The sequence below is a fragment of the Aquila chrysaetos genome, chromosome 8, assembly GCF_900496995.4.
Source record: "Aquila chrysaetos chrysaetos chromosome 8, bAquChr1.4, whole genome shotgun sequence".
Lineage (NCBI taxonomy): Eukaryota > Metazoa > Chordata > Aves > Accipitriformes > Accipitridae > Aquila > Aquila chrysaetos.
The window spans coordinates 29,097,248-29,123,258 of NC_044011.1; the positions used below are offsets into that span (position 1 = coordinate 29,097,248).

At 42.8% G+C, this 26,011-nt stretch overlaps 1 protein-coding gene across 2 annotated transcripts in view; it reads left to right on the top strand.

Moving 5' to 3' along the window:
- The window catches only part of PLEK (pleckstrin), a 62,416-nt gene that overhangs the window by 34,305 nt on the left and 2,100 nt on the right, over nucleotides 1-26,011 (top strand). Inside the window, exons 4-16 of one of the 2 annotated variants that reach the window (XM_041125150.1) lie at nucleotides 2,697-2,700; nucleotides 4,484-4,682; nucleotides 5,758-6,017; nucleotides 7,152-7,336; nucleotides 7,652-7,820; nucleotides 11,520-11,675; nucleotides 17,531-17,712; nucleotides 18,958-19,049; nucleotides 19,791-19,975; nucleotides 21,629-21,733; nucleotides 24,015-24,098; nucleotides 24,501-24,572; nucleotides 25,283-25,352. In XM_041125150.1, the coding sequence (XP_040981084.1) occupies nucleotides 7,773-7,820; nucleotides 11,520-11,675; nucleotides 17,531-17,712; nucleotides 18,958-19,049; nucleotides 19,791-19,975; nucleotides 21,629-21,733; nucleotides 24,015-24,098; nucleotides 24,501-24,572; nucleotides 25,283-25,352 (994 nt within the window). In that variant the 5' untranslated portion in view covers nucleotides 2,697-2,700; nucleotides 4,484-4,682; nucleotides 5,758-6,017; nucleotides 7,152-7,336; nucleotides 7,652-7,772. Of the gene's footprint in view, nucleotides 1-2,696; nucleotides 2,701-4,483; nucleotides 4,683-5,757; nucleotides 6,018-7,151; nucleotides 7,337-7,651; nucleotides 7,821-11,519; nucleotides 11,676-17,530; nucleotides 17,713-18,957; nucleotides 19,050-19,790; nucleotides 19,976-21,628; nucleotides 21,734-24,014; nucleotides 24,099-24,500; nucleotides 24,573-25,282; nucleotides 25,353-26,011 lie in introns of those variants that run through there. The other variant, XM_030021880.2, reaches the window with a different exon arrangement.

Genomic DNA, 26,011 nt, shown 5'->3' on the forward strand with positions numbered 1-26,011 from the left:
GGCCCTGATTACTGCAGCCTTAATCCCGTCATTCGTCCCGGAGGGGAGCACGGGGGGCCCGTGCCGTGCCGTGCCAGGCTGGCGCCGCCGCCGCCGTTCAGCACCACGGGCGCGGACAGCGGCGCGGGCAGGCAGCGCCCCGCAGGGCTCCTCCGCCGGCGGGCAGCGCGCTGTGGGGTCTCGTCGGAGGGGGTACCCCTTCCCCCCGCAAATCACCCTGCTGATCCATCCCCTCACCGCGGGGAGCCGTCTCCCGCGGGCTGATCGAGCCCTCTGGGGTGGACTGAGGCATCTGCGTAGCGGCACGCAGGAGCCAGAGCTGCCTGAGAGGGAGGGGAGAGCGGAGAGCAAAGACGTGGTTTTGTGGCTCTTCTCTCCCTGTACGGCAAAAGGTTTTTGTGAGCCCACCGTGCTAGACTGAGGGTTAGTTTCTTGCTCCCCGAAGTCAACAGTCAACATTAATATTTGGTTCAGGGTTTCTGCTGGGATTTTTTTAATCACTTTATTGCAATATTCTTATTTTAATAGAAAAAAATCCCACCGTAATTGCAGTATCAGATCAGAATCTCGTTTCTTTAAGTCTAATACTACTCTTTACCTATGGCTGGTAGCATTTATTCAAAGAGAAAGATCTCTGAAACTGGAGGTTGTACCATAATTCAACTCTCCACAGGTCTCATTCCTGTCTAACAGTTAGATTGATTTTTACCCAGGAGCAGGTTTGTGCATCCCTTCCATTCCTTTGCATTTGTTCTTGTTTGCTGGTAAAACTGCAGTGTTCTTATGGCTGACAGAGGACTTGGGCCACAAATATATTTTTTGTTTGATTGGACATAATGGCAGAGTTAATGATTTTGTTAGGAGAATTTCACAGCTGCATGTTGCACTGGATCTGAACTTTTCTTTGTTTTTCTGAAGCTGGGATGTACACGTGGTGGTAAAATGTAGTAGTATTGCTAAGCCAAATGGAAGATATAGCATTACCCAGGTGCCTTTCTTTGTGCATGCAAGTTAATTAGTGAATTAATTTTATTGTGACCATTAAGAAAAAGAATACATTCTGTTGAAAAATTAACCTCTGAAAAAAAAAAAAAAAAGAAATCCTACTGTATTTGCATTGATTAGGTATCCAGCTAAGAATATGCTTCATAATGTGGCCAGGCAGCCAGGTTTCTACAAAGATAAGGGTAGGACATGATCCCTGCCTCTCAGAACTGTGTATGTGTTGAGTTTTGTAAGTAACATCCTACCTTCGATGGCGGTCACTGGCAGCAGAGAGTCCCCCATAGACAGGTTGTTACACAATGCAGTCATTGCTTCTCCCACTGAACAGGCAAGAGTGAAACAAATGCTATTAAAAAAAACCCTAACATTTCCCTATGTACGATGAAATGGTGGCATTATCAACATTAATGTATGAGAAGAATCTTTTGGGTTTGGTCAGTCACCTAAGACTCTTGTATTGTCAAAGGGCACCTAATCAAAGAGTAGTTGCATCTAATCAAGTAGTAAATTGCAGGAGCAACTCATTCCACAGTGGGAGCCAACATTTGATCATGAATCATACACTGAACTCCAACAATTTATTGCAAAGATCTTTGCTGACTTTAAAGGTCCTCAAAAGCAGTCCACAAAAAGTTAGGTAAAATTAATCCCTCCAACCATTGTCAAGGTCAACAATGAATGGTCTTGAAAAATACCTTGGAAGTTACCAGACAATCAAGTTATATGCATAGGTTTTCAGATAAGGAAGCAGCTGCTATATATGGACACATAGCTCATAACAGTATGGCTCCGCAAAAGAAGACCACATGTGCGTTTCTCCCTATCTTTTTTGCTTGTTGCAAGAGAATTCTCATTTTTCATTCTATTCTTCTGAAACTGCTGCACTTTGTGGCTCGTTGAAAGTTTTGCTTGCAGCAATTCCCACTTCTGTAAGTTTAAATGTAATTCAGTACAAAATCACAGAGGCCTTACACATGGGGAATCTGATAGTATCACTTAAAGTGGTGTGTGAAGAATAATGGCCATTGCCAGGGATCAGTTTTACTCACCTCATGGGCCAGACATATCATGTTGTAGTAAATTGTGTGTAGCTGAAGACATTGATTGCAATTAGTTTCCCAAGTACATGAGAGCTCAGATCTATAACGAGTTTTTTTTCCCTTATTATTTCTGCCTGAGTGATCATCTTTCTCTGACACAGCTCAGGCTGTGACTTTATTCCAGACCGCTACGGCAAAAAGTGGCAAACATGAGGGAGAACTAAAAAAGCATCATATTATGGATTATGTGTGCATAGGCTGAGTAACTGTTTTACCATGTGAAAGTGAAACATGGTGAGAGTAGAACGTTTATGAAGAAGGAATTTTAAATGTAGGCATTGCCTTTCTTTTTATCCATCTGATAAAGGGATTGCCTTTGCTAAGTCTTTCTGGGAGCTTAGTTTTGTTGCTGCCCACGTTAATGGCCCTGACTAGCCTCACCTGGGGCCTCCACCCACACCTATGCCCACGGGCCCTATTTCAGCTCAGCCCTGGGCCTTCAATCTCTTCCTGAGTTATGCTTAGGAGTGCTGGTTTCCAGCTCTGCCACAGACATATCCAGCCACAGATGCTGTTGATCTTCACCTGCAGGCTGAATACCTGGCTTGACCTATGGAGTTGCCTGGTGCTGTGGGCTGCCCCCTCACTGAGGGTGGTGGGATGGCCCCTGGCTAGAGAAACCCATGCCCTTCCAGTCCCCATGGGGGTTTTCTATGGGTCCCAGCCCCCAGGCTGCTGCATGGTTACCTGAAATTAATTGCTTGATATTCTATAGGGAGCAAAATACCTGCAGGAAGAAGGAGGCAGTGTGGTTTTACCAGGAGCACAGAGCAAATGGGCTGACGTTTACAAGATTCAAAGCTAAATAGATGATCATAGGCTTAGGACAAGGTCCCATTTCTCCTAAGCCACAGCAGTAATTTACTTCTAGATAAATTTGTGTCCATTCCGCCATTCTCTACACCTAGATTTGAGGCGTGGGGGTTGGAATCTTTAATGTCTTTGTAAAATGCAAAACTGCTTTTTTTGGTTTTTTTTTTTTTCAGTCCTTCAAATCTACCTTTTATTCCCCTGGCACCTGAGGCTTCCCAGCCTGTTGTCTGGAGTTAGCAAGGTACATTAAGCTAATTCACTTCACTTGGAGCAGGAACATTACTGCACTCCCCTGTGCCCTGGTGAACCCCTTAGTGCTTTTGAAGGGAGTGGTGAGCTCCTACAAGTGAGCTGCAGCCAGCATGCTCAGCTATTCTCATCTTTCTTTCTCTTCCCAGAACTAGTAGTCTTCTCACACTGCAGCTTCATCCTCCAAGACCTCTCTCTTGTGCTTAAGCCTTCCCTGCTGCAGCTACATTGCCTGCATGTATCTCTGATGGGGAACTAGTGTAGGGGAGAGGTGGGTATGTCACAGGTGAGGTTGGATGCATCCAATGAAAAGTCAGAGCTAATATGCACATAAGCCATGGCCTATGCTTTGTGCTGGTCCAATTTGTCTAGAAAACATTCTGGAGAAATCCATTTGGTCTCTTGACTGCATCCACTCAATATGATCTCTCTATGCGTAATAATATGTCAACTGTATAAGCTTTTCAGTATTACCATTTATGCAAGCCTTCCCACTTAGAGTTAATGCACTAATCCTGCTGCATAGCTGCACAATAATTAAATATATGAAATGTGCCTTGAGGTCCAAACAAGACAGTTAATTTATGACAGCCAACCCACAGTATTTAGATTCCAAGGTGACGTGGACAATACCTGTAATAGTCTTTTCATGCTTGCCCCTCTTTGATTCCTTTCTTAACACAGTGGCAAATTTGGAAATGTTCTGGTTTGGGATTTCTTTTTGAGAAGTGAATGCAAAGCCACAATCTCTCATTCACTAAAAATAGCTATTTGTGTTATTCGTATGGAGTGAATTGTGCTGAGACTTGCACCTGTCAGCTCTCAATTTAATACTGTAATTCTTTTGAGACCTTTGCCTCTGTGCAAAAGTGAGAAAGGGGTTTACCAAACTATAAGCTGGACCCAGTCTCTATCACCTTTGCAAACCACTTGTGTATATTATTTTTCCCATGTAGACAATCATTTTGAACATATAGCATTTGATTTAATTTCCCCTGGAAATGCAGCTGGATTTGCTGGAGAGATGCATATTTATGGAGAACTCCCGTGCTCTGCTACAGATGGAGTGGGCTTATGGCATTTACAATGCAGCAAACATGTTTGAAGAACAGCTCTGCAAGGGCTAGTAGAGAGAGCAGTGAAGCTGATGTAACAAGCTGAGAAACCGCCTGTCTTCCTTGCAGCTGACATGTTTAATTGCAAAGATATGGTTCCAATTTTCAGTATAAATGCCCATCAGTCTCTCAGCTAGATCCCTTGCTCAGATAAATGTGGTTGATTGCTTTTTTTTATTTTATTTTTAATGATTGCAGGAGTGGACCTTGACGTAGCAGAAAAAAACCAGAATTCTCTGAGGAAATACAGCAGCAAGATCTCCTGTACAAGAACAGATCACTCGCCAGTAAACTGAGCCAAGATACTCAGCTCTGTTGCAGATTGTGCTATTGTTGACAAATGTTGCTAATCCAGCATCATGCACCTTTACCTACTTCGGACAGAAATGGGGAGAACAGGGTAAGTTATAGCAGGTTTTCACAATGCAGGTTACTTTCTCTTTCTGCCAGACAAGGCTCTATCCTCCCCTCTGTGGAGAGCTGGAAGAAATACAGCTCTTCCTCTCTCTTATGCCTGGTGCTGCTCTTTAGGAATGGCTGCACAAAGAAGATGTGCTTCAGCAGTCCAGGCTGTCCCTCACACTTGCCATGGCCACTGTATGATTAAGGACCATTTTGCTTCACATGAATGATTTAGCTGATCAGCCCATTTCTGCCTGGGGGAAGCTGAAGTGCTGACTCCCCTGTGGTGATCTGTCATAAATGAAACCAAGCCTTAGTGTTAAAAGAAAAGGATTGTTCCGGACACATAAGGTAGAAGGGCAGAAGGAGTAGCTGAGCTTTGAAGATGAAATAGAAACAATATAAAGAAGTGTTATAGAAATAGTTGCTTCCAGCTAATATTGGATGGATGTAATTTTATGCTTTGACACTGAGTTGCTTAAGTAGCTAATGTTAAATTGTGGAGTCATTGGCTTGGTGCCACTGTGTCTAAAATCACATTTCACACCTCCAAGGGCTTTTCATGCAGGTAAATGAGAAGCTGAGCTTTTGTGAAATTGTGGGGTCAGCATCCTTTTCTGTTCACATTAAACCACTTTTTAGTGTAAGGTCCTATAGATATTCTATTGAAGAGGATCTGTCCTTGGACATTTTATATCATCAATTTATCGTGCAGGGCCCTGTCATCCTGACTCAGCACAAACACTGAACCAGCAGGAACAGGCGAGCAGGAAAACCTGCTCAGAGGCTGCCTGCAGGGAGGAAAATGCTGGCAGATTTCTTTGTTCCCCATAACCCTTCCAGCTGTGGAAAGGGTTTCCTTTCCTCAGGTCTGAGGGGCAGCAAGGTAGAGACAGAAGGAAGAGCTAACTGTGAGCCACTTCTTGTTCTCTAATGCTTACCCCTGGCTCTGTAGCGTTATGGCCTCAAACCAGCTAATAAAGGGATAGTTTGGCTACCAGCCATACAGTGAAAGGTATTTAATCTGAGTTGTGGTTGTCTATGACCTGTATTTTTGTGTTATCCAATCACAGGGAAAAAAAAAAAAAGTGTGCCTTTTCCCAAAGATGGAACCACTGGAGTGAAAGGGAAGAGAAGGAAATAATTCACCTTCTTAAAGCAAAAGGAATTACTGACCAAAAAAGACACTATACAGTAAGAATCTCCTGAGTCCATCGAGCATCATTTTAAGGCTTATGGGAAATGAAAGGAACCTTCACAGAAATATAACTCAGAAACTCAGATCATCTCAACTCTGGAATGCATCTTCAACTCATTCCAGGCCCTGGGACTGGTAGGCAGATTCTTTATTGTAGATGTGACACAAAGCTTTTTGCTCACTTTTTAGTGATAAAATATTACTTTTAGCTCTGTTTCCAAAGAGCATGAAGCTTTTATTAGCTATGTGTGAGTTTCTGTCCCTCTAATAATTTTAGAATCTGTTGGCTGATGTCAAGTACACTTGACAGCCAGAGAATTGGAAAGCATATATTGAATCTTTGATTTGCAAACGGCCTAATGGATGACTGGCTTGGTCAGCAACTAGGGCCTTTAATAGCAATTAGATCCTCACAACAGCATGATTTACGTGAGCGAAGGAGAATGTACTGAGACTGTAGGATCTACAGAAACAAGACCTGAACAACCTAACGATGCATAAATTCATCATCACAAAAAGGTATGCTTTGGGCAGAATGTGCTGCAAAGTATATAGCCTGAGATTGCTGGTACAAACAGGTGCTCTGCCTGAAGATGAGACTGGAGGGGTCATTTAAGCAGCAGCTAGTTGAGAAAGGTCTGGAAAGGAAAATCTCCGTTCAGACAGTGAAGAGAAACATTCAGCAGTTGGGACAGTGAAGCACTAATACAGATAACCAAGGAAGGAGTGGAGTCTCATCTGTGGGAGAACCACTAAATAGCCATCAGTGAGGAATGGCTAGAGAAAGTCTTTGAGGGCTCTTCTAACCTTCTGATCCTCTATCACAGACCTTGTCAGACTTCTGTGTACTTCTGAGTAAAGGCTGAGACAGAGAGAGTCAAATGGAGAGCAGGAATGTCTGCAGAAAAAGTCCCTGTTTGGGGATCTTTACAAGTGGCAGAGGTGACAGATGGAGTAATCCTGGGCTCAACCCTTATCTCAGCGGGCTCAGCTGTAAAAGTGACTTGGAGTCTTGTGCGTGGGAGAATGCTCTTGGCAATGCAGCAGCCTCCTTATTGCCTCCCATACACCACCACCCTTCCTTCTGTATGGGGAAGAGGGATTGTGGCTCTGGTATATACCAACTTTTGGAAAATTACAGTTTTGCCTTATCTTTTACCAAATATAGCCACATGAGCTCTGCAGCAAGTAAAAGATGCTCATAGAAAGTGACATTCTGCAGTGCTTTATGTAAAGTGCTGGTCTAATCCATTTATGCCTATTTGACAGGTAACCTTTTTGGGAGGCTTCAGCACCAAACCCCAAAACCTGATCAAGTCCGATAAACAAATTTCTTGTATCAGCAGAGGGCGCATCGTCATTAACCAAGTGAGGGCCCTCCAGCTTGCTGCCAGACCCCACGCGCTCACCCACTGGGCGTCAGATGTCAAAGACGGGATGAAGTGACAGAACCGGTGAGTTGGAAACCTGTCTGTGAGATCCTTTTGGCACACACCAAGCAGCAACACAGCATGCCAGCCACCCTGTTTGTTGTTTTGCTAGAGTTCATGTATTTGCAAAATGGGCCTGATTTCTTGGGACTGGGCACTAAAATGCTTTTTTTAATCTCCCAGGTCACTGTCATCAAGGCTGGCCGTATTTGGTACAGTTGAGCATTTTGTCAGGCTGTTGCCTGTTCTGTCAGAGGCAAATTATAAATACACATGTGCTTCTGCGTTTCCCTATCTCTCACTCTGTAAGAGGAAATGGGCTTGTTTTCATGTGATTAGCAGGCAGAGGAACTTGTGAAAGTGACGCAGCTGTACTGTAAAAACGCCAGCCCACGGACTTTGCTGCCAGAGGAACTTAACTGCCAGCGCTGATAGACCTGAGAACAGGATTGCCTCAGACATGGAGCGAGAACCGATGCGCATAAGGGAGGGCTACTTGGTTAAGAAGGTAAGTGGGCAGTTTTGGACGGAGTGGAGGGGGAAGCTAACTCTGAAGAGGTTGGGGAGGTGTAGGGAAACATACTTTGGTTTCAGTTATTTAAACAAGGATCATTTTTTCCAAAAAGAAAGGGCAAATGAACAGAATTCCTTGAGCAGTAAAACAATGTGGTGTTAGTGATTATAGAGGTACTTGTTAGCAGTTATATCTTGTCAGAATACTACAAAAGACATTTTGCACATATCTCAGATGTACCTTTGGATCAAAAGATTTGTATTTTTATGAAGGAACCTAATGCCCTTAGTGGAAGCTTGGCAAAATAGGTAACAGCTTGAAATGGCCACAGCCTACTCGATTGCACTTAATCTCCGAGTTAAACATCAAGGAAGCATAGTGAGATTAAAGAGGTCTGATCACCTTGGCCTAGAGACAATGCTTGGGGCCACAGGCACTTCCCTTCTTTGGGAAGGCAGTCGCTGCTCCACAGCAACCTCTGCTCTGGAGCCTTTTGTGGTAAAGCCCATAGGATAAACCCTTGACTTCCATTTAAATCTATAGTGACATCAGTCTGGCTTAAAGCAGCCGAACTAAACAGTGTCATTCCTAGAGCAAGAGAAGAGCTCTCTCCTGTGGTATCTCTGCTCATCAAAATGAGAATTTCACTCACTAGAACAGCTGGCTGGAAGGATCTCTAATCTGGGACCAGTGTTGTGAAGAGGCCACTCCTCAGTCTTACTTCCACTGACACTGAAAGGAAGTAAGTTCATAAAATAATCGCAAAGCTGCAGTGATGCTGTCATGAGGAAGGAGAGCGCCAAATTCGTGCTGTGTAGATTGCAGATATCTAGTTCCAATGGCCCGATATATAGAGAAGTGGCTCATGATGTATATTCCTCCATGACAGGGGAATGGCTGGAAACTTAGACACTGGGACAATCCCAAACTGTGTGCCCAGCTGGGTATGCCGGGGAAAAGGTGCATACAGATGTGCCAGTGTCAGTGCCTCACATTCCTATAGGTGCTGGGTCCCCCAAAAGTCTCTCTGTGCAGGTACTACTACAGTTGCTGCTCGGTGCTGCTGCAATGGCAACAGGGAAGTGGAAATTGTGCCTGTTTCCTAGAACAGCCTCATAGATGGCTCTGTCCTTACAGAAGTGAGCTTATGCTGGTGGTGAGGAGCAGCAGTATGCTAGAGGAAGGGCTGGAGGGAAAAAGGAGCAGAAGATACAGATCAGATGGGTACTGGCTGTTTGATACATCAGTGAGGCTGCTGTGCATTCTACAACCAGAGCTTCCAGCAAGAACGAGCATGCTTCTGATTAACCTTACCTGCTAATTATGTACTCTCCTCCTCTCCTTTATGCCTATAAAGTGAAACCAAGGATTTGACCTCCCAAAGGAGTCATCCATGCAGCCACAGGTCTCTTTGCAGAGAGTGAAGGCCATTTGTCACTGACTTTCTCCTCTTGATGTTTACATTAGGCTGGGGAACAGTGTTGTGCTTGGGGATCAGTGCTTTAACTGGGACAATGTGACCTCCAGTAAATGTGGGTTCAGACTTCAGCGTTGATTTAGCTCAGCTTAAACCTCTGTATATTTTGGGGACCTTGTGTCATCTTCTGAGCATAAGAAACAACGAATTTTTTAGTCTTGTAGTGCTGTAGATCTTGTAAAAAGAAGTTGTTCTACCAAAGGGAAGTTGTTTGTGTTTTTAAAGTGGCTAATGATTTCAGGGAGCAATTCATTGAACACCTGTCTGTATCTGCAGTCTTTGGAGTAGGTGTGACAATTTGATTTTTAGTCCAGGAAGGTAAAATCCAGCATACTGCTCGCTTGTCTTCCATGAGATGTTTTAGATGAGAACAATGTGACCGTGTTTGGGTTTGCTGGTGGTGTGGATCTGAGACTGCCAGTCTTAACACTGCTCTGTGGTGGCTTCCATTGGCAGAGCATGACAGAGTCTGGTCTTCAGGAATTACTGGACTTGTCTGTTTATGAGCAGAAGTACTATAACCTGTGATAAACCCACAATCAAAAGGAAATTGCAACAGTTCTTGTCTTGGCTCATCATCTGAATTGATTTCTTAGCAGAAAAGCAACCAATGTGTCAATTTGGCCTCTCAAAAAATGGTAAATTCTTATGGCTTATTAAAAAAAACAACCCAGAATCAAAAGAAAACAGCAGTCAACCCATAGGTGGTACCCAGATGAGACTTTTTTTAGTTCCCTGTTTAGCTAGAGAACGCCCAGGGCAGTGACTTTCCTTCAGAAGGTAGCATTCATTTGTGGGGCACCTTCTGCTTCCAGTGAGGGCTGCAGAGGCTGGAAGCAGGTCCTGCTCTTAATAAGATCTCGGCTGACGGTTTTCCCTCCCCACCCTGTAATTGAACATAAGGTCTGATTCAGAGTGCAAAAGGCCTTTGTTGGAAGGTAGGGCAGCAAAAAAGGATGTGACAGACAAAGGTTTCATTTGGAGAATAAGAAAAAAAGACTGGGCGTGTTTCTGTCCCATTTGCTTCTGCAGAAATACAAAATCCAAGTGTAACTAACTCTGCCCAGCTCTTAGGTTTAACAAATCAAAACAGGCCATCTGCACAGCACAAAGGTGTCTGCTTTGCTTCTGTCTGCAGCTTTAGCACTGCTCAGCCACCATGGTCTGAGGAGGTCAGGGATGCTGTGGATGGAGTTGTAGGATGGGGAGGATAAATTTAGGTCTCTCTTTGTAACAGAAAGAGCAAGGGAAGTTAATATTTTTGAAGAATGGCCTCTGATTTGAGGACCACAAATGTTGGTTGTACTTTGGTAACTCTTCAGAGGAGCTGTTGGTATTCAGCATATGTAAATGTTCATTTGGCTGAGCAGTAAAGTCACTTGGGTATCTGGGATTGTGACCACTTTTGAAGCTGGTTGCAGGCAGGACGAGAGAGGCCATCTAACTAGAGTGCAACAGTCTTAGTAATTCTAGTGGTTAATCGTGCTGAACACGGAGAGACAGCTTGTTCCTCTCTAAGTCCCTGAGAGTTTTGCTGTGTGTTTCACTGTATGTAGGATCTGGCCCTATCTTTTTCTCTGTATGTCTTGCATCTAACAGCTGTGTTTCAGGAATAGGAAGTAAAAGCTTTAAAAGATGAAATGAAGCACCTCAGTTCCTCAACACAGCAGTTGGAGATCTGCAGCCTCAGGCCCTTAAACTGTTCATTACTCTTACAGTTTGTTCTTATATGTCTAGAAATCCTCTGAGATGTGTGCTTTCTTATCAGAGAGCCAAGCCTCAGTGACTGACTGTATTGTAGCATCAAGTCCTAAGTACAGCACAGGATGCCCAACTTAATGAGGCAGTCCTAATGTGCCAGTTCACATCCAGAAATTTTGAGGATTATTCATAATATTGCCACTATGTCATCTTGAAGACACTGATTGGGACTAACTGATACTGAAGAGAAACACCTACTGGGGCAGGCAATGCAATTTTGGAAAAACTCATGGCTGGGGTGACTACAAGGGGAAATTAATGGTGGTCAGAAGAATAACAACGATGGTTTTTAACTGCATAGTAAGATGGGTGTGGTTGTGGTATGTTCCCGTTGGGACACTAACTATAGCTATTTTAGTGTCAGTCAGACACTCCCTGGAAGGTCATACCTTCAGTGGGTATCATGTGAAGAGTGATTTATTGAACATAATATACACGGTGATTTACTGATGCAGGGCAGCATGTTTAATACCTGGAAGCCGATGTGGGTTGTGCTTTTAGAAGATGGAATTGAATTCTACAAGCGGAAGGCTGACAACAGCCCCAAAGGGATGGTCCCACTAAAAGGAAGCTCTATTAACAGCCCATGCCAAGATTTTGGCAAAAGAATGGTAAGTACTTTTAAAATAACAATTATTGACAGTATACTTATACTCCTGGAGGCACTGAAGGGGCACAAGGGTGGTGGTTACAAATTCCTTGCACTTATCCTAGTGGCGACTCTCACTTAGAGAGAAAAGAAAGTCACAACCAGGCTTGGACTTGTGTCATGTTTGAAAGGTGTGACTGCTCAGGAAAAATTCAGGGTACTTCAAGAGGAGCAATTCAGAAAGTGATTTTTTTTCTTTTTTCCTTTTTTTTTTTTTTTTTTAAGTCTCAGTCTGTCAGAGAGCAGAGCCAAATTATATTGTTGTGAGGACACTTAGCAGCTGAATGGTAAACTCCTGTATTAAATATAAATCTAGCTGCCACAGAATAAAGATGTGGGAAGCTATTTCATAAGCAGTGGAAACGTTTATTTACTGCCAAAGAGCAACAACTGGCTTGCTCAGACAGGAAGGAGATAAATGCTGTGACACAAATGCCCACATAAAGCTGTAATTCCAAACCTTTTATTACCATTTGGTAACTACCCGACCCCACACACTTCACATTCATGCAATCTGTATTAATTGCACACTGCATTGTTTCTTGTAGGGCTTTTGCAAGTGACTAAGAGTCACATCTACACTCAGAGAGAGCGAGCAAAAAGCAAAATTGATTTAGAGAAAGTAGTTCAAATGTTGCCTACACATTTGGGATCTCTAAGGTCGAGGGTAGCAAGTGCACAGACTGAGGTCCAAATTCCCGGTGAAACGCACAGATCACTATATTCACAAATTCAGAGTCTTACTTGACAGAAAATAAGATACAGGAAGATAAATGTACAAGCATACTTATTTTGTTATAAGGTTCCTGAAAAATAGTTGTTGGTAAAACAGCATTTCTAGTATGAGCAAAGAATCATATCTTTAGTCAGTCATTTGTTATTTCAGCAACTCAGTTTCATCAAATAGGCATTATACCCCCCCAGGAATTCCTCTGACAAAGGATTCCCCCAGAATCTGGAAGATTATCCAATTACAGTTTAAAGAAATTTACTGCAAGGATGCCTGACTAAAGAGAGAAGTCTCTGAGAGCGTTAGAAAGAAAGTGTGAGAGAGTGCATGAGAGAGTAAGCTTCACTTTCTCATATGAGTAAAATGGGGAGAATTATATCCCTCCTTAGGTTTTGTGGCAAGTGGAGTCGGGGTCCCTGGTGTCAGGTTTGGACCTGCTGCCTTTCCTTTTTCCTTCCTTTCTTCTTTTCTTTCTTCTTTCTTTCTTTTCTTTTTCTTTTTTTTTTTTCCTTCTTTGTGTAGACCCCATATTTCTGTATAAAAAAAGTCGATTTTTACGGAGTCTTTTTAGACTTACATCTGTTAAGAAAAAGGTCTTAACTTAAAGCTCTCTTTGAGGCAGTACAGTAAAAGGATGGGGCAGAGAATAAAGATTGCTGTTAACCCCGTGCTGAGTTAAAGAAGTTGTAGATGGCTGCTTCTCCTGGGAACAAAAAATTTTAGAGGACCATTACCTTGGAAATCCCACCCAGAGCAGGATCATCAAGAGCTACCTGCTTCCTAGCTCTCTCTAGGTACTGGGAGTTGTCCATAGAAGGAGACTGTATTATCACACTTGGAAGGAGAATTGCACAATCATGCATTCCCACCTGTCATGGTTTAACCCCAGCCAGTAACTAGGCACCACACAGCTGCTCACTCACTTTCCCCCTACCCAGTGGGATGGGGGAGAGAATCGGCGAAAAAAAAGCAAAACTTGTGGGTTGAGATAAAGACAGTTTAATAGGACAGAAAGGAAGAAAATAATAATGATAATAAAAAAAGAATTGGAATATACAATGGTGCACAATGCAATTGCTCACCATTTGCCGACTGATGCCCAGTTAGTTCCTGAGCAGTGATCCACCCCACCCCCGGCCCCAGCCAACTCCCCACAGTTTATATACTGGGCACGATGTCACCTGGTATGGAATACCCCTTTGGCCAGTTTGGGTCAGCTGTCCTGGCTGTGTCCCCTCCCAACTTCTTGTGCCCCTCCAGTCTTCTGCCGGCTGGGCATGAGAAGCTGAAAAATCCTTGACTTGTTGCTAAGCAGTGTTTAGACTAACTGAAAACATCAGTGTGTTATCAACATTCTTCTCCTACTGAATCCAAGACATAACACTATACCAACTACTAGAAAGAAAATTAACTCTATTCCAGCTGAAACCAGGACACCACCCCATGCCCATTTTGATCCCTGAGCTGGCAAGGGTGATTGTCCAACTGATTCAAAAGGCTTTGAGATTGACTGCTGGTCAAGCCCCTTTACTCTTATTTATTGCTAACAGCTCCTGCCTGAGCCACCCTTGGGCATGGCTGGGCAAACCTTACTGTTTAACCCCTGCAGCTTCGGATCTGACCTTCTGCTTCAGCCAGCATGGCTGTGTGTCAGTGCATTGCCTGGGCACCCGCTGGGAGCTATTTGTTACAGCACTTGGCTTTACATCTTTTGCAAACCATAAATAATAAAGGTGAGGCATAATTGCGTCTAGGAACTAGAGCACGGAGCAGGAACATTAAATAACCAAATAAAGGAACAGAAATAAGTATATCTGCACACATTTGGTTCTATTTCTGCTGATTTGAAACCATGTTCCTACATTATCTAATTAACAAGCCTCAGCACAGCACTCCTTACTCTATACATGAGGTATAATGCATGGGGAGAAGGGTACTATGTTCAAGAGTATCACAGATCCTACATTATAATGGTAGAAATTAAGTTTTTCTCACAAAGCATTCCTTTTCAAACAGTTTTGTGGATTTTTTTGTTTGTTTTTTTTTAACTCCCACAGAGGCACTGACGTCAGTATTGGTCTATAGTAGTTGTTTGGGAATGTCAGGAACAGTAACACATTTAACAATAATGAAAAAATAATTCACCAGCATATGTGCGTTCTACAAAATAGGCAGAGAGGTCTGAAGTATCTGATGTCTGCAGTATCTGATGTCTGCTGAAGGCAGAGTGAGAGAGATCCTTACCTGCCCTAGGGTTGCTTGAGAATGTACCAGTTTGCAGAAGATGCATTACATCTGTATCAAAGGGTGATGAAGTCTTTGAGGATCGTTCCTTTGACTGCAATGAATTTTACATTATGCTTCATTTCACATTATGAGTTTACATAATGAGTTTTACATTATGGTTCGTTTTAGTTGCTGGGGCCTTTTCTGAGGGAGAATACAGATAAAAGGAAGGATCTCAGACCTGGGGGTTGAGGCACCCAAAACACCTTATCATAAGTAAAATCTGATGCAGAGTTTGCTGAAGTCAGTGGAAGCGATCCGAACAACTTCAGCAGGTGTTGGAGCAGATCCTCCTTATTGAGTTGGTGAGATCAAGCCCATAGACCAACAACCCTGGAGACTTATTTTCTCTTAAAATTTGCACTGTTCAGTCAAAACTGCAACATGCTCGTTCATATGAGCAATGCCATCACTGGGATTGTTCTTACAAGCAGTTACTGCCCAATATGATTAAACCTAAATTTCTACATGTATTCCTTGAAAATGTAGTATGTTGATTTTTGTATCTTACATTTTACAGCTTTACTATACTGCTGAATCCAATGCCTCTGCATTCTATCCTGCCTTCTCATCGGTTACGTGCCAAAACATACAGTTCTTCCTCTTATGGGAATTATTCTGATTCTTAGTGGTTTGCATACATTTACTTCATATGGCTAGAAATGAAAGTATATTTTTAGCACAGGAGTTCTGTAGGGTGAAAATTAGGTCAGTTTTAAGTCCAGTCTCACTCATTTGAGCCCAGTTTGGAACAGGAACTATTGAGCCATGAGCAGACTTTTATATTCATCTGGTTAGATTTCAGCTTTTTGAATTGGCTTGTGTATCTGCATCAGGCATAGCTTGAAACCTCAGAGCTCATCACCAACACACTTTGTTTACTAAATCAATTGTAAAAAGCAGGTGCTGAGGGGAAAGGAAGCAATCTTGGATTTGTTAAACAGAGATATAGCCTGTTCAGAAGAGGCTGCAACTGCATATTTTGAGATTATATTTCAAAATGCATTTACCACTGTTCGCTGTTCTTGATCTGAAGTTTGATCATTCTTAATGTGATGTTAATTTTGCTATACTTGTGCTTTCTCTGTTTTCCCCATGGCTTTCCTGTGGATAGTATTATCATGTGTGGTTGCTCATAGTCAGATTCATTTGTCCCAACTTAAACTATCTAAAGTGTTGTTGTTTAGTTCAGTCTAATGGTTTAATTTTCTCAAAAGCACAAACAGATACGCATCATCAGAGGGAGACTTAGTCACTTCTAGGATTGGAGACTCAACTTCTTCACCAATTTCAGAGGAACCCTGGATGTCTAGCTTAGTAGCCTAGCTTTCTGAAAGCTAAAGTTAAGAGAAAGCTTTCCCAGTCTCCTCTGTGTACTGGAAATGAAAACTCTTCTTTAGGATTTCACTGTACGATGCTTCTCAGCTCTTCAACTTCAAGAATGCTGATTTTTCCTTTGGTAAAAGCTTGCTTTAATGCTTTGATATTTCATTCTGTTAATCTGGTGTGTTAGCATGACTCTTGGATATTGGGATTTGGAGAGATCTGTCTGTTTGCTTTTCATATGCACCGTACATTGATTTTCAGGATGTAGCTCTTTACTGCATGACAGAAAAGGTGGGTGTTGCTGGAAATATGAACAGTGTCAGATAAGAAATGGTTACTTTTCTGTCTGAAATGGATTTTTGAGGACCCAATGCTTTGTAAGTTTGAAATCTGTCTTCCATGAAAGTCAGCGGGACTTCTGCACAATTTTAGGGTTTCAGAATTTTTCTCATTGGCAACAATCTGGAAGATGCGTATTAGGGATGTTCAGAAATGTGCCATTTACAAATGCAGGCTTCAGTAGACTCATTCAGTGTTTTGATTTTGTTGCTGTAGATTCATCACTCTCTGCTCTTTGACAATAGTTTCTACTTTACTTGCCCTCATAAAGCCATGCTGTTTGCTTGCTGATTAGCCTGTCATTTTTAGATGCCTGCTGAGTCAGAACCTGTTGTATTTATTCTAATACAACTACGGAACAAATTACAGTTCCACTTACGGGGAACTATATTTTAGAGGAAGTGGAAACCCTCTTGACTGAGTAATTAGATCCAAGTTTTCCACCCAAAAGATCACTGGATGAAAACGAGATCAAACGATGTGAACGTTGTGGGGGTTTTTTCAGGTAGGTGTTATTTCTTCTGCTTAGAACTACCTTTAAAAGACCTTTTCTCATTTTTGGGAAATACAGTCTTTCCATTGTTGCTGATGTGTTTACATAGGAGATGATCATAAGGTGTAGCCAAGGCTTGGATGTATCATCTCCCTACCAAGCTAGGTTTACTAGGCTGCAAATGTGTTCAGCTACTATCCAATGTGACTGTGACCTTTTCTCCCCTTGTGAATCAGTAGCTGAGCAACATGATGTGTTTTTGGTTTTTTTTTTCCCTCCTTCAGGCTGACCACATCTCTATAAACATTAAGATGAATTTATACCCACTGTAAGCCTGCAGGGGCTGGGCACTTCAGCCTTTCAGCTGTGTTGAACTTCCCAGCAAAAGTTAAAATCAGCAGCTGTATCAGTGCCACTCACCGTGGCTGTACTGACAATGTCAGGATTGCTCAGAGGGAAATAACAAAAGGAGTCAGTTATCTGCACTGCCTGTTCATGTACTTCAGAGTTTTTTAGCTGTGGCTCTAAGGCACTTTCCGTAGTCCCTTAGGCACAGGTAGGCTGTATGTCATGGTGGTACTAGGTTAATCATGCCCAACTGGCTATTCCAAAGTAACTTTTAATAAACCATTTATCATTCCAGTTTGTCTTCAAGCTCACTGCAGCCAAGCAGCAGGACCACTTTTTTCAAGCTGCCTACCTGGAGGAGAGAGATGCCTGGGTACGGGATATCAAGAAAGCAATTCATTGCATAGATGGAGGCCAAAGGTTTGCCAGAAAATCCACAAGAAGGTCTATCAGACTGCCTGAAACAATCAACCTGAGGTTTGTTCTCATAGCTCTGTTCCCTCATTTACTTCCATCCACAGGCAGCGTGCGAGATATGTAAGCTCAGTCTGGAAGAACTATGAGCATGTCTGCCCATGCTACCTCTCTGGTTTTCCTCAGTCCCTTCTGCATGTCGTAACAGTTTCAGAGCATAAAATGTGGCAGAAATGAGCTAGCAATCAGAACTGGGAAGATCATTTTTAATACATCATCTTTTACCAAAACATGCTTATTTATCAAAGGATTTTGCTGATAAGGAGATTTCTGAGCACACTGCAGTGCAAAAGGAGACCCCAGCCAAAGTGTGATTCTTCCAGGAGAGGCATTTTTATACAATATATAATTTATTGCAAAAATATTTTAAACCTTTTGTTTGCTTTTCAGAGAAACACTGATGTTAGCCTAGTTTTTGGATAGTGAGGGGAGAGTGGTGCCTGTTAGAGAACTTGGAACTAGCAAAGGGGGAAGAAGAGATAAAGGGCACACACAGGAAGCCATCTGTTTGTCAGTACTTAAAAAAATCAGGGACAACTTATTTTTTGCTTCTGAGCAGTAAATACGAAGATACAAATGAGCCTGCAGTGCTCCTTAGAGGACAGTAAAACTGCATAGGGCCAAGATCCAACTAAATCTGACTTCACAGGTTTCAGCAGAGGATCACCCTGACTAACAGGCCAAAGGACTTAGCCTGTGACATTTAATATTCGTCCTTCTTGTCATTCCAGAGCTCCAAGGAATTAGAGTTCTGAGCAAGTGAAAAGCGGGTGGGAGGAAGGAAGTCAGACCGGGGTCACTGAGGTTACTTGGGGTCTCTGAGAGGATACAGGCTTGCAGATGTCACAGTTATAGATTTTCTGCTCAGCCAGGGACCTTTGGGGGAATGTAGCAAAGCAGTGAGCTCCCCTATCAGCGCCGAGGCTGTGGGGCCCTGTGAAGGTGCCTCAGCAGTGGGTGTTCCTCTCTTCACACTACAGTCACCACAAGTTCTTCCATTCTCAAAGTATGGGGGTGTGGTGAGCCATTTGTGCACTCCCCACTCTGCTCCTGAAGCTGTGACAGTGATGTAGTGAGGCCTCTAGGCTTTGCAACGTAAATTTTTCAGATTAAACTAAGCCATGCTATAGTTCTGCAGAGATCAATATGCCAGCAAAACATGAAGACCCTGTGAATGACAATGATATTGTACGAACTAGCTAAAGCTTTTTATTTGCTAACAGTTTCTGTGGTTCTTTTTATGCACAGTGCTTTGTACCTCTCAATGAAAGATCCTGAAAAGGGAATAAAGGAGTTGAAACTGGAAAAAGATAAAAAAGTGTTCAATCACTGCTTTACAGGTAAGGAGCTCTTGTCCTTCTTTTCCATATGATAAAGGGACCACAGGGCCAAGAGGCTAAAGATAGATAAAACAGCTCTAAGCTCTGTAGAGCACAGAGAAGTTTGAGAAGAAAACCTGGCAGATGTTTTCCTGACCAACGCAGGAGGTGCTCAAAAGATGAAGCTTGAAAAAGTGTTCAGTTATGACCATAGTAAGCAAGAGAGGAGGAAGAAATTTAACCAGTGCCAGAAAGATAGTAGATCATTGTAGAAAGTTGCATGAAACACTTAACTCCAGTAGAATTATTCCTTTCTGAATTTTTCATCAACAAACTGTATCACATTGTAATTCCTGTCCTGCTCCAAGTCAAATCTGGGGTGCTAGAAGTTGGAAGTCGCCCTGTTTTGACAGCACCGTGTCAGTAACATAGCAGCCTGGAAGACTGCTTTCTCCAGGCTTGGCTGTCCTTCATACTTCCCCAGTCCCTGTCCCTTCCCAGTTCAGTCCTCCATCCCCTCCCAGCTCTGTTCTTCCTCAGGTACAGTGTTCAGGAGTTGTACTGGCCCCTGCCATCAGTCAGATCGGCTGTGCCTCACTGGATGACCCAGGCACCTTTCCAGATTAGCTCTCTGTGTTGTCACTAAGAACATCTTTCAGGAGATTGATGTATAGATGGAGTAGGCTTGTTGCCTGTGGATTTTTAAGCTTCTTCGTGTCTGTCTTCATTTGTGGCTGATACTGTTTGTTCCTTTGTAACCAGGCACCTGTGTGATTGACTGGCTGGTGTCCAGCAACTCCATCCGAAATCGCAAAGAAGGTCTCATGCTTGCCTCCTCGCTCTTGAGTGAAGGCTACCTACAGCCTGCAGGGGATACGTCCAAGGCTGCTGCCGAGGGCCTGTCAGATACCCCCTTCTTAGATCTCAGCGATGCTTACTATTACTTTGTGAGTGTTGTATTCTGTTTCTTTTTTTATTGTTTCAGACTTACTGATGCTCTGCTTTTCTCAGGCTTCTTGTCAGGCTTCTTAAGTCCTGGAGGAAAGATTGTACAGAAATGGAGAGATCCATGTTAATTGTCATTCTCTACATGATACTCAGAATGAACTGGCTCACTTTAATATTTGTAGGCAGGACATTTTTTTCTGGCACTCTTCTAAGTGTGAACTGAGTGCTGAGATCAAGGTGGGTTCTTTTTAAGTTAGACTTTGTTCCTGGTAATTTTAGCAGTGACCTGAATTTAGCCATCGGTTTTCCTGATGATTCAGTGGTAAGGAAGAGAGTAATTAATTATCATGGGGTTTCTCAGAGTGGCACAAGCTACAAACCCATTTTTGGGCAAAGCCATCAAATCTGACTCAACACGTGTGCACACACAGCTTGCCTGTGAGTGAAGAAGCAAAAGTTTTTAATATCCCCCAGTAACACCTGTCCTGGGTAGCTCACCCAATCTTTTCAATTTATTGCTTCATATTCTGTAGATTGATTTGAAGAACTTACAATATCACGATCACAGTCAAATACTGTTTTAAAAACGTTTGGCTTATGAACTTACACTAATAAAAAAGTATGCCTTCTGTTAAGTAAAAATGCTTGAATATTACAATTCTGTTTATATTTACCACATAGAATCACTTGACTTCAGCAAAATAACTCTCCCATTACTTCATTTGTTTTCCTAGAATGTGTCTGTGGTAGGGAGACTACCTGTGCAGCAGTGGAAGTAGAGATACTGCTGGTGAAGGGAGCCTTGTGGCCATCTCAGCTCCTGGCTACCTGGGACACTTCTAGCAGCCCATGTGCACTCTGCTCACTTTCAGCTTGTTTCTAGTTTGATTCAATACCGATGTGGTGTGAGGAGATCACAGCAGGTCGATGTCTGACTTGCTGTCATACAAGTAGGCACCACAGATGTTTACTCAAAGCCATACGAATGGTTACCTACATTTACATCATTTGAATAATGTAAGGTTTCAGTAAGTAGCATCACAATTTATATGGTGTGGAATGGATGTGATGCATGGATCCTGAGACAGCCTGTGCTCAGTGCACACATCACAACATCACAGCTATAGAAAATTGCAAATTTCAAAAACTAGGGGCAGTTCTTGTGGTTGGAGAAGACAGCCTAGATGGAGTATTTCTTCTTCCCAAATTCTAGATGGTTGTGATGGATGGCGGAAGAGGAAGGGTGTGTTGTAGCAGGGATGGCCAGCCTGGAGTGTATTGGCTGTGCTGGCATTGCTTCATATGAACTGCTGCCTGTGCATTGAAAAACATGTGACATCATGGGATTGAGGCAGCCTGTCCATCATGGAGGAAATGTGACACCCAGGATCATGGAGAATGGAGGCACTGACATATACACAGATGCTCCAGCTCTCTTCAGATGCCCTGAGACCCATTGGTGTATTCCTGCCTCACACTGAAATGCTTCCATGATGACATGGAGAGCTCTTCAACTTCACTGGGAGATTTTTCCAGTAAAAGAGTTGATTTTTTGGGTGGCAAAAAACAGAGTGGAGGGAAGCCAGATTTGTACATGTACATAAACATGCAGCAGCTGTGTAACTTCTGAATTTTCTCTTGTGGTCATGCAGCCAGACAGTGGGTTTTTCTGCGAGGGAAATTCTAGTGATGATGATGTGGTCCTGAAAGAAGAATTCAGAGGCATAGTAGTCAAACAAGGATGTTTGCTGAAACAGGTCAGTATTGCACGTGTTCCGTCCTGTCACTGGGATGATGTTGCATGGATACAAGATTACTCTTTTACACCTAAAAGCTTTAGAGAAGAGAGAAACTAGCCTATGTCATCTCCACACTTGACAGGTTTCTTCTCTGTCCCTCTTGCCTTTGCAGAAAGAACCTTTGCTATAGCATGGCAGTGGAGCTTTTGCCCAACGTTGCAAGGTTTATTGCTCTTATTACGAAATAAGACAGTTTATAGTTTTAATTAGGAAAGAGTGCTAAAGCAGGAGATGCAACAAGTCATTGGTACAATGCAGAACTGAACTGGTAAAAAGGCTGCCAATCCAGTGTCCCTTTGGACACAGAACTGGATTCAGTTGCCACTTTTCACAGACTTTTTTAGCATACCTGAGCAAAGCAGTCCTTTCAGTCACTAACGCTTGATCCTGTCCCGTCCGTAAGACGGAAGATAACTGTATACCTTCCTTTCCAGCAAAACTTTAAGCAATACGGTGAACGTCATGGTAAAATCCTTACTTTCTGAGGCCACTACAGACAGGTAGTAGTGAACTGAAGGCAACACCAGGATTCTTCAATGAATAGAATAGTTCAGTTTGAAGGGACCTACAACGATCATTTAGTCCAACTGCCTTACCACTTCAGGACTGACCAAAGGTTAAAGCATATTATTAAGGGCATTGTCCAAATGCCTCTTAAACACTGACAGACATGGGGCATTGACCACCTCTCTAGGAAGCCTGTTCCAGTGTTTGATCGCTCTCTTTGTAAAGAAATGCTTCCTAATATCAAGTCTGAACTTCCACTGTTAAAATATTCCTTGGGAGCCTAAGCACTTTTTGGTGGTGCTCACTTGTCTCTTGCTTAATCAGATTACTCAAAAGCAATGGAAGAAATTGGATATGGGTGTTGCTGCTAACTTTTCCCCTGTCACATTCACCTCTGCCTAGTTAGTAAGAGCTTTCTTGCAAACAGTGTAGTTAATTGAGAAACTATTATTTTGAAATGCTGAGAGGAAGTGATTCATGACAGTCTTCCACCAGTGTTAGTCTGGATTTGGTCACCCTCAGTGAGTTGTGGATCATTGCTTGGAAGTGTCACTGCTTCTGCTGAGAATGCCTGTTTCCAAGACTGAAATGATGGGTGGGGAAAATCTAGATGTGCTAAAAGCAATGAGGCATTGTCGTGGTTTAACCCCAGCCAGCAACTAACCACGCAGCCGCTCACTCACTTCCCCCCAACCAGTGGGATGGGGGAGAGAATCAGAAGGAAAAAGGTAAAACTCATGGGTTGAGATAAAAGTTTAATAGAACAGAAAGGAAGAAACTAATAATGATAATAACAACAATAATAAAATGACAATAATAATAAAAGGATTGGAATATACAAAACAAGAGATGCACAATGCAATTGCTCACCATTTGCCGACTGATGCCCAGTTAGTTCCCAAGCAGCCATCCCCCCCAGACCAACTACTCCCATCTTACATACCAGGCATGACGTCAGCTGGTATGGAATACCCTTTTAGCCAGTTTGGGTCAGCTGTCCTGGCTGTGTCCCCTCCCAACTTCTTGTGCCCCTCCAGCCTTCTTGCTGGCTGGGCATGAGAAGCTGAAAAATGATTGACTTAGTCTAAACACTACTTAGCAACATCAGTGTCTTATCAACATTCTTCTCCTACTGAATCCAAGACATAACACTATACCAGCTACTAGAAAGAAAATTAACTCTATCCCAGCCGAAACCAGGACAGGCATCTATATCCATATCAGAAGGTGGTGTTATTTCTCCTTGAGATTCTCAGCCACAAATCCTCTCCAGGGTGGTTGAGACAGATAAGCCTTTGTTGTTGTTGTTGTTGTTGTTGTCTTTGCAGGGAGAGAAGAACCTTCAGCTTATTCTTGCCAATAGTTCAAGGTACCTTCCTGCAAGACATTTTGTAGCCATGTTTTCTGGCAAACATTTAAGCCCAGTTCTCACAGATCTCGTGTGAATGTCATAGCTACCAGACTATGAGATATGTTTAGGGGAATCTCCCATGTTGAAGCTGTTCTACTTTGTACAAAAATAAAAAGAGAAAACAGTGTGGTAGCCCAGTTGTGCAAAACAGTGGGATGCAGAAGGCCCAGATTCAAGTCTTACTCCAGTGAATATTTGCTGTCCAAAATACAAATCTTTTTCCCTTTTCTATTTGTATGTTCTCTCATGTGTGGGTAAGCTGACTGTGAGCACCTGCAGGCAAAGCAGTTCATAACATTCCTGTTTTTTGAATTTTCCTAGGGACATCGGAGGAAGAACTGGAAAGTGAGAAAGTTTGTTTTAAGAGAGGACCCTGCTTATCTTCACTACTATGATCCTGCTGGAGTAAGAGACATTTGGTCAACTTTGGTTTATTTCCCTGTTTGTTTTAAAGCTGCCTTCCTGCAGAGATATTTGAATGGAGTATTTGCATGGGAATGTGTGATGAGGAAGACCAAGTGGGACAGTGGGGCTGTTTGTGATTGTGCTGCCTGGCCACCTTCTGGAAAAGCAGAGGGGAGGATGGTTTCTGGGGTTGTCAAGTCAGACCTGGGAACAGGCAGCACTGAGCTGTGCTCTCACCTCTAATCTGTGATTAATTAGAATTAATGTGTGCTCTCACTTGATTAAAATGAACTAGATCATAAGCTCAAATGAACATAATACAGTAATTTTGCAGTTTATAATTGAGGTATTTTCTGTGTCAGGCTGAGACATGGTGTTCCATTTCTTGTGTCATTCTAACAGGCCAAAACCTGCCCTAAGAAAGGAAAGGGCATTGTCACTGACAAAACCTGTCCCACAAAAGCTGTCATTCAGGTAGATTGAGCCCACAGGTTTTATTTCATCCTGCATTGCTGCAGGAGCAGTGCCGTTGTGTTGTGGGTTACAGGTGCTTTAAGCCGTGCCTGTGCCCCTTGGCAGGGGCAGCCTAGACACACTGGAGAATCAACACTGAGGAGTTTTTGACCTCCCTATTCCCAGCTTGCGTTTCCCACTCCTGCCTTCCCCTCCCAAAGGGCTGAGCTGTGTCAGCTTATAGGGACTGCTTCTTTCAGGCTTATGCCAACAAAAATGCATCTTCACCCCTTCTTTGACTATCACAGTCCTGAACTGCACAAGAGGCCAAATTGTAAATAAGGCTATAGCTGCTCCTGCTGCTTGGTAAGACTACTTCTAAGATCTACTCTTTTTCTAACTAATCTTTTGTTTCTATTCACTGTGACATCAAAGGAAAAGTTATAGTTGGCACAAGGCTTATATTCTTGTACCTTTGTTCAGGACATGCTAAATACTCTGCAGATACTGAATTCCAAATCCCAAAAAGAGGTTTCCTATTTATTTGCATGTCTTCCACCTACCACACACCCCACCTTCCATGTCACACACAGAGTGAGGATCCCCTGGTTTCCCAGGTGACATACTAAGTCAGCAAATGTTTTTCTTTCCATTCTGGAGCTGTAGCAGATATTAACATGTGAATAGTTTCAGAAGTATTGTATTTCATTTTGATTTCATGTCCTCACCAGGGAGAAGAACCACTAGGAGCAATTCACTTGAGAGGCTGCGTGGTGACAGCAGTGGAAGATATGCCAGACTGTAAGGAACCATATTGAATGAGCTGTGTAATAAGTTTTTGGTGCATTCTTTCAATCTGCCTGAAATCACAAGTTGTTTTTATTCAAAAGCAATCTATGTGCAATGATTCAGTAATTCTTCCAGTAACTAGTCTCTCTATTGCTGGAGAAGGATACTGTGGTAAAGGTAGCAACAGGGAATCTTGTGTGTTGTCAGTTGTTTAGAGAAGACTTGTCAAAAGGATGACACCACCCCTATGTTAGGATAACTGGCCTTAGACAAAGTAAGCTGAGTTTGCTCTTTTTAGTTGATGAATTTGGGATGGAAGCTTTATGTTAGAAATGGTTATGCCAACAAATTATTACTGTTCACATTCTGTTCCCTCCCAAAACTAGAAGTTGTGGGAACAGCAATAGTTAAGCGTTGCTGCAAGGAGCAAGAAACACTCATTCCATGCATTCTCCTCTCCACGGGAGAGGCAGACTATCATACCCAGCAAGAAAGTCTGTTGGCATCTCAGCATTTGTGTAGGCTGTGCTGGCAGATATGAAAAGAACCGGAGATTCTGGATGTGACATAAACTTAAATGTCTTGTTTTTGTAGCTGGCAAGGCACGGGAGGGTTTGGGGAATATGACCTGTCTGCAGGATTGCAGATCCTTCCATGACTGGAGATCAATT